The sequence below is a fragment of the Lycium barbarum genome, chromosome 10 (assembly GCF_019175385.1).
Source record: "Lycium barbarum isolate Lr01 chromosome 10, ASM1917538v2, whole genome shotgun sequence".
Classification (NCBI taxonomy): Eukaryota; Viridiplantae; Streptophyta; class Magnoliopsida; order Solanales; family Solanaceae; genus Lycium; species Lycium barbarum.
The window spans coordinates 104,424,280-104,432,523 of record NC_083346.1 but is presented as its reverse complement, the minus strand read 5'-3'; the positions used below and the strand labels follow the sequence as shown (position 1 = coordinate 104,432,523).

The following is an 8,244-nucleotide window of genomic DNA, read 5'->3' as shown; positions in this document are numbered from 1 at the left end:
GCAATTAAACCATGAATTCTTGCCCCCGTGTTTTAAAGTGAACGATTTAGTATTTTCTATACAACAAGGACAAGCTAATTTGCCAGCAGTTATCCACCCTGACAACATTCCATAGGCAGGAAAATCATTAATAGTCCACATAAGAGCAGCAAGCATGTTGAAGTTTTGTTTGGTTGATATGTCGTATGTTAAAACACCTTCGTGCCACAAAGTCTGTAACTCGTGAATCAAAGGTTGCAACTATACATCAATCAAACTTTTTGGATTACGTGAACCCGGGACAATGCAAGTTAGGAACAAATATGGACTTGTCATACACATCTCAGGCAGAAGATTATACGGTGTGACAAAGACTGGCCAACATGAATATGGTGCAACTGAGACAGAAAATGGTGTGAATCCATCAGTACACAAACCCAATCGAATATTCCTTGGTTCATTAGCAAAATCCGGAAACGTTCTATCAAAATGCTTCCATGCTTCTCCATCTGATGGATGACACAAAACACCGGGTGGCCTTTTATTTTCATAGTGTCATCTCATATGAGGAGCGGAACTCAGTGATGCATACAACCTCTTTAACCTTGGTATAAGAGGTAAATAATGCATCACCTTAACTGCAACCCTCTTACCGCTGGCAAGCTGTTTAAAACGAGATATTCCACAAACTTTGCAATTCTCTAAATCTGCATCATCCCTATAATACAACATGCAACCTTTTTCAGAACAATCAATTTTCATAGACGAGAGACCTAATTTGGAAACCAATATTTTTGTTTTATTGTAATCATCGGGTATGTCTAAGTTCGGGTTAAGTTCTTTCATAAGCCCAGTCATAGCGTTCATGCCCGCTATAGAAATATTCGCATCCGATTTAATACTTAGCAGTCTAACGGCAACAGACAACGCAGAGTGTGACATGCCTTCGCAAAATGGACGACTAGCAGACTCTAACTGTACATAAAAACATTGTGCCTCTTCATTGGGAGGTTGATCAATAGGTTGTTGGTTGTTACCCTCATTGTACATCCCAAAAACATCCATAACCATTTCATGAAATCTAGGATCTTGACTACTTTCACCAACAACAAAATTATGATTGCAAATGTTACTGGCACTACCCTCAATTTCTCCATGACTAGTACAAACATAATAGTCGTCCATAAAACCCTTACTACAAAGATCAGCCCTAGCATCTTCCAATTTTAACCACTTTATACAATTGCAATCCGCACAAGGACACCTAATTGTCCCATCCTTTTGACAAAATAAATTTGCCTGATTAATAAACCCCTCAACGCCTTGCTTAAATTCATCCCTCAACCCCCGCCGATTAGGTAACACCCTATCATACATCCATCTACGCTGTTCATTTTCCATCTACATGTACAAATAACAAATAACAAATCCACATCAATAGTTTAAGATGCATAGAGTAATTCTACATCTAATACACAACTTTAGTGATCTAGTAAATAAACCAAATTCGATGTACAATTTCATGCATAGTTAATATTTGAAAGATTACACGATGAACAATTGGCATACTGTTTTCAAAATAGATGATACTTCCATTTCAAAATAAATAGTGTTTTAGGCTTTTCATTTTGTTTAAAAATAAGTTGTTCTTTAGAATTTCAAAGATGAAATTGATCTTATTCTTCCAAACATCACTTATTATGAACGAAGGGAGTGAAATGCAAGTCCCTATAACTAAGTAAAGGTTCCCTTGAACAAACAATGTAATTCGATAAATCATTATAGTATCCTTTATGTTATTATTTAAATCATAGTAGAAGAAAGGACATAAAAAGAAAACAAAAAAAAAACACAAAAAGTAACAACACCAGCAGTCAAGAGCTACGAACAACACCACAAATAGAGAAGCGACAAGAGCAGCATAAAAACTCTAAACCCCTTTAGATAAGTAAATAATTCCCACGTAAAATAATACAAAGAATTCCGAATAACTAATTTTCATATTACTAATATTTGCGTAGCTCTAATCAGCTATTGCAACCCTATGGCAATTTAAAGCTGAGCCAAGAAAAAAAAAAGAGCCAACAAACCTCAAAATACTCTCACAAAAAAAATCCCAAATCAGAATTCGTTTAGCATAAGCCTAAAATGTTTAAAAATTATATCTTTGCACATAAAAAAGAGGAAATTTACGCAACAGATGCAATCAAGATTCTCCCTATTAAAATCCAGCAAGATGACAAATTTTAAGATGAGAATACTTCAAATTCCTTCAAAATAATTGTAGTAATTAATAACTTCAAATAATAAACTTTACCTCTTCAAGAATATAGAAAAAACCCTAACTTTGTCTCCACTTTGAAATTGTAAAGTTGCTTTGTGTTCATCGTTGCTTCCAATTCCACAAATTGGGTATCCTTTATTTTTGTTCTAGTCCAGCTGTTTATGTTCTTCTGCCTTGTATTTTCAAACTAGTTCATGTCTCTTAGCTTCCCTCTGTTCGTGATTGAAGTGGTCCCATGAAATGGAAGAGTTGATTTGGTGGAAATGGAATGGGTTAGTTTACAAATTGAACAAAACCTAGTTAAAAGTTCTGATATTTCTTTTGGCTAAATTTATGGCGCCTAAGTTTCCCGCTGCTATTCTTTTGCGCCTAAGTTTCTTTTGTTCTGGACTTTTTTTTAATTATTTTTTTATATATAAATGGTGATGGGTAATGGAATGTATATATTAAACTATTTATAATCTTTGAGATAATAAGTAAATAAAAAAATTAAATTTAGATGATAACGATAAAATTCTGTAGAAAACTTGTAAAACAATTCACTTTAAAAAATTGATAACTTAAATTAGCCTATTTTAGATCGAATCACCAGTCGAATAAAATTTTAACTTAACAAAAGATATTTTATATATTTGTTAAGACAAAATTGAGATTTTTTTAATAAAAGATGAATTTATCATAAAAGAGTGAAAAATAAAATTTTGTTTGGGAATGTCAAATCAAATTATCTCCAAACAAAACAAGAATCACTAAACTTATACAATTTTTTTCATAATATTGTTTTCTCAAAATAACTAAGGCATATCTGAATATTTAAGATAATGCATTAAGAATTATATGTCTGAATCTAAATACACATATGAATACTAAGATATTGTGTTACGGTCTGGATACTACATTATTAAGAGTTAGGACTGTTTGCTTTACAACATCTGAATGTGTAGTCTTTATTTTAAAAATATTAGTATGAAATTTAATACAATACAAAATTAATCTAATATGTTATCAATAAAATATTTTTTAAAATATTATATGAAGGTTGGTGGTGGCAATGACTAGAGGTGATCTTGTGGGTGTCAACTGAAGATGGTGTCAGCTAATGGTGGTATCGTAGGTAGTAGCTGGTGGTAATGAATGCTGGTAGTAGTTGGTGGTGGCGATTGATAGTGATAACTAATAATGTTGGTAAATGATGACGGTAATTGACGATACATAGTGGTGAATGATGACGGTGATTGACTATATATAATGGTGACTGATTGTGGTGATTGTAGGTATAGTAGTCATGAACAATGGTTGTTGTAAAAATGGTGGTTGGTGGTAATGATTGTAAATAGTGACTAGTGTCATTGTACGTTAATTATAGTAATTGACAATGACAGTGGTTGTAAGTAGTGACAGTTAATAATGGTAGGCAGTGACAATAACTAATAATGATAGGGGATGCCGTAGCGGTAGCGATAATTAAATGGAGGAGGCGATGAGCTGCCATCATTATAGAAAATTTTTAATCGACATGTTAATGATATTAAAACTTTGCTTCAGATCTTTATTAATCATTCAGACTCATTAAATAGTTGTAACACAATAGAATATTACAAATATAATTTCACATACTGTAATTATTGACGTATAGGCTAATCAATCAATAATATTTCTTGCAGATACCACTAATGCACTACTACTTAGTGTAATGTTCAATTTATAAGCTAATCAATCAGTAATATTACTTAAGAATACCACTAATATACTTCTACTTACTAGAATTATTATGTAATAGATTATCAATCACTAACATTACTAAACAATACCTCTAATACAACGCACTTTAACCATTGTCAATTTATAAGCTAAACAATCATTAACTTTTATTAAGGATGCCACTAAAAACACTTCTATTTATACTATCACTTTTTAAACTTATCACTTATAACATTCTTTAGAGTGCTATCACTATACACTTTTACTCGGTACAATAAATAAGAATGTAATATAACTGAAAAAAGAAAGGAAAAAAAACCTTTAAACAATTACCGAGGGACTTACCAATTGACACCATCACTATTATTTGTTTAAAAAATATAAAATAATTATTTATTAAATACTCAATTTTACATATTTAATTTACCAAGAGACGTCCCTCGGTAGTTTCAAAAAGAAAACTCAAAATAATTATATCTACTCTATTGAGAGACTCCCTTGGTACATTTTATTTCATTTTCATTTATTTTTTATTAACATTTTGATGGTGTCCCTCGGTACAGGAAAAAAGAAATTAAAATATTTGACTTTTTCGAGGGACGCCGTGGCAAAGTACCTTGGAAAAGCGACATGAAATATGTCCCTCGGTAACCCACGTAGGTAAATAGCTTGTTTTTTGTAGTGATATAAACCTATTACAATTAGACTAGAATAGGATTCCCGCCGACGTAGGCACTCACCGACTTGACCGGACAAACTGATCCGATGACATCCGCTCTCAAAACATTGCTAACAAATTTTTTTGATATGCTAATCCGTCATTAGATAGAATTAGCTAATCCGTTTTCATATAAATTTCATAGAAGTAGCTATCCGTTGCTAATCTGTTTCATATAAATTTCATCTTGTAAATCCCCACCTAGGAATACGTTATTAACATTTAATTGAAATTGTCCTCAATATCCTTTTTTCATTGCTATAGCAGGAATACATTTAATCGTAGTTAAGACCATAGGTGAAAATGTCTACGTGAAATCAATTCCCTCAAGTTATGCACGTGTCTCTAGAATCACAAGTCTTGCTTTAAGTATTTCTAATGTAGTATTAACGGAAGCTCTTTCAGCACACATCTAAAAATCGACTTAGAGCATTCATTTCTTACTCGTTAGCGTTGTTTTATATTGCAGCTAGCATGCTAAATTTCTTTTGTTGTGCTTGAGATTGCCAGGGAAACCCCTGATTAGGATCATCCTATGTTGCCTAGATACTCTCACTAACTGCACGAACCTGAAGATGATGATGACTTGCCCTCTGAGAAAAATAAGAATAGATGAGGATTGAGACGGGGATGCCACCTATCATAAGTAAAACTAACTTCTTTTATTACGGTTTAATATCTAGCAGCAATTTCAACAATTCAGAAAACTGACTTTTTTTGCCATCTGCCATTTTTCATCTTATACCTTTTCTGACAACGAAGATAACAACAATTTGAGACTATAATGATAAAAGCCCCAAGTCAAAATGACAATTTTTCTAGCAGTACCATTATATTGTAATCTCTATGCATACATCTAGGAAAGGACTTCCGAGTTTACTTGTACTACATATATAGCACGTAAACTTGATCCTTAAAAACATATATAGGCGAATGTAGGATTGAGAGTCAGTAGATTCAGAACGTGTGTGATCTGTGTATACATTTTAAAGAAAAAAAAATTCTCATACGTATACACAGTTCGATTGAACTGAAAGCAATGAGTTCAGTTGAACTCACAAAAAAGCTCTAAATCTGCCTGTGCTTAAATCTTCACTTATTTATTAAGCGAAGGAAAAGGGGTTGGTGCAAAATTGGTCCTCTTGACGAACCTTCCTTTCATTCGTGGCCTCTTTTCAGCGTTCAATTTCCTGACCTCGTACCTTATTTTCTTGGAGAACAACCTCGTTCGTCGCTTCTCCTTGTACCTTAATACTCTTGCTTCTCTTCCTTCATCCATTACTCCTCCATGTCCAGTCATTATTCCCATGTCTCCATATGGATGAATTTTTCCACAATTTCCCTGCAAATTGTGGTCAATTTAATTAAACATGAGCTCATCTGTTATATACTTTTGTAAAAGCTAAAAAAAGGAAGAGGAAAATGGAAACACTCTACCAAATTGGGAGGATATCTCCATTTTAGCTAGATGTACAATAATATCAATGTGATAAACATAGTCATTAGCCATAAACATTTTCTTGTCACATGCATGCCCCAAAAACAAACAAGAAACTATACAAGTTGTTATAGTCCATTGTTTTCAAAGTTTCAAAATGATTTAAATTTTATATACTGACGATTGTAATGTTATTTAACTAGTTTACATGTATCCTTTCATTCACACAATTGGCGGTTAAAGTTTGGTAGTTTTACTCAGTTTAACCCTATTCAAAAGAACGAGGATGTCTATAACATTTCTACTAATAGTTGGTACAATGCAAAATATACAACAAAAATAAATACTCGCCCTCTAGGTCCGTGTAGCGGAGGAGGACCAAATACAATTTACCAATGTTCATTGGATTTAACTACTAATATTCACTAATAGTAGTGAAACATCTATATTAGTACAATTTAACATGCTATAGTGCCTTATTTTCATGTTATTAGTACTTTTCAGTTTGACTTGATAGTGTAAAAGAACTTTATCAATTAGTAGAATAACTCATATTCACACACACATATATAGTACAAACAAATTTACAATTGAGAGAAAGAAGTATACCATGCATAGTGGCCAGCAGTCGTTGAAATCAATTTCAGGTCGCTCGCCGGTAGTCCAAGGAGACCTTTGGTCAGCCCAAGTATTTAAAACACCTCCATAATCAAGATTTAACAAAATTTTATTATTATTTTTTCCACTATCATGAATATCCTCCATATTTATCTCCCCAACTTCAACTTTTTTATCTTCTTCTAAGTTAATAACTGGTGAATCATAATCAAACTTGAGCTCAAACGTCTCTCCAACCATATCAATCTTTGAATAATCAACTTGATTATCATAACTAGTACAATTCATATCGACAAATTCCTTTTCTCCTTCATCTTCAACCTTCACTAATTTCTCATCATGTTTCTCCAAAAAACCTAACCCTTCCATGTAACTAAACGACTCTTCATCATCAAGTCCTTTCCCCAATAAACTTTCCACATCCGCCGCGAATTCTGCTAGCTCCATCTCTGATGGAGCTAGCATCCCATGAAACCTATTCACATCATCATTAACAAAATCATTTTTCATCTCTTTAGAAGAATCCTCATTACCATAATTAGCATCCGCCACGAAGGGATCGTAAGTAGGTACACGATATAGGAGTTGCTCTTCTTCGTTCTCATCATGCGAATTCTCATCACTTAATATCTCTGGGACGATGAGTTGAATAGGGTTTTTCATTTCCTTCTCGTCCTCCGTGGATTTAACTCTTTTTGCATGCCTAGGTGTTCGCGCTTTTCGAGTAAATCCATGGTGCCATGATGGGATTGAGGTTGAGATTGAGTCTGAGACTGAACTTTCCAAATTGGGAAATTCATCTGACAATTTAAGAGATGATGTTTTAAGACGAACCCTTTCGTGCCTACGAGCCAAGGAATTGGCCGAATGAACGGAAGAATCGCAAGATTGACACAAGAAAGCATCATCGGCTGCACAATACCATCGCGCCCTTTTTCTTATGCAATTGTCACAAGCCCTAGCCGTTTTCGCGCCTACCGCGTTTGCTAATTTTTTCTCCGAACTCATAATTGATACATATATGTCTCAGATGATATTATTTGGTATTTGGATCTTTGAAAGTGTAGGAATTGAACAGTAGGTGGAAGATGAAAGTTAGTGAAATATGTTCAAGTTTCGTCTATATGTATAGAAAGGAATTGAAGAGAATACAAAAAAAGACACTGGAAAAGGGCAATTATTTGAGGAAATGTAGGGGCAGAGATTGGAGAGTGACCCACAAAATTAATGCACTTGTTACAATGTTTAAATGGCTTTTATTTTTGTATATTATTAGATTTAACTTATGAGTTAAAGTATTTACTTAATAATTGCAGGAAAGTCTATTTAATAGAACTAATTGACAACAAACAAATAGTAAGAACCTGCTATAACTTATTAAATTCAGTTGATGTAAAAAGTATTATAATATCATCAATGTATATAACTTAGATCTAGCTTAACTCATATGCACAGAAAGTATCAGATAAAGAATACTTGCACTATCAATGTAATCTTACAAGTTGC

The 8,244-nt window shown here is 33.2% G+C and overlaps 1 protein-coding gene across 1 annotated transcript; it reads right to left on the bottom strand.

Moving 5' to 3' along the window:
* Nucleotides 1–5,483: 5,483 nt before the first annotated feature.
* Nucleotides 5,484–7,883, bottom strand: LOC132614965 (zinc finger protein CONSTANS-LIKE 16-like). The gene is made up of 2 exons (XM_060329522.1): nt 6,730–7,883; nt 5,484–6,024 (listed from the first exon to the last, which is right to left on the bottom strand). Exons 1-2 carry the CDS (start codon nt 7,744–7,746, stop codon nt 5,779–5,781), a joined length of 1,263 nt encoding a protein of 420 aa, XP_060185505.1. The 5' UTR covers nt 7,747–7,883; the 3' UTR covers nt 5,484–5,778.
* Nucleotides 7,884–8,244: the final 361 nt, after the last annotated feature.

Bases quoted from the DNA above. Each gene is read 5' to 3' on its own strand.
- LOC132614965 (XM_060329522.1), bottom strand. From the start codon at position 7,746: ATGAGTTCGGAGAAAAAATTAGCAAACGCGGTAGGCGCGAAAACGGCT. The intron at 6,025-6,729 runs GTATACTTCTTT...CACAATTTGCAG, and splicing joins ACTGCTGGCCACTATGCATG to GGAAATTGTGGAAAAATTCA.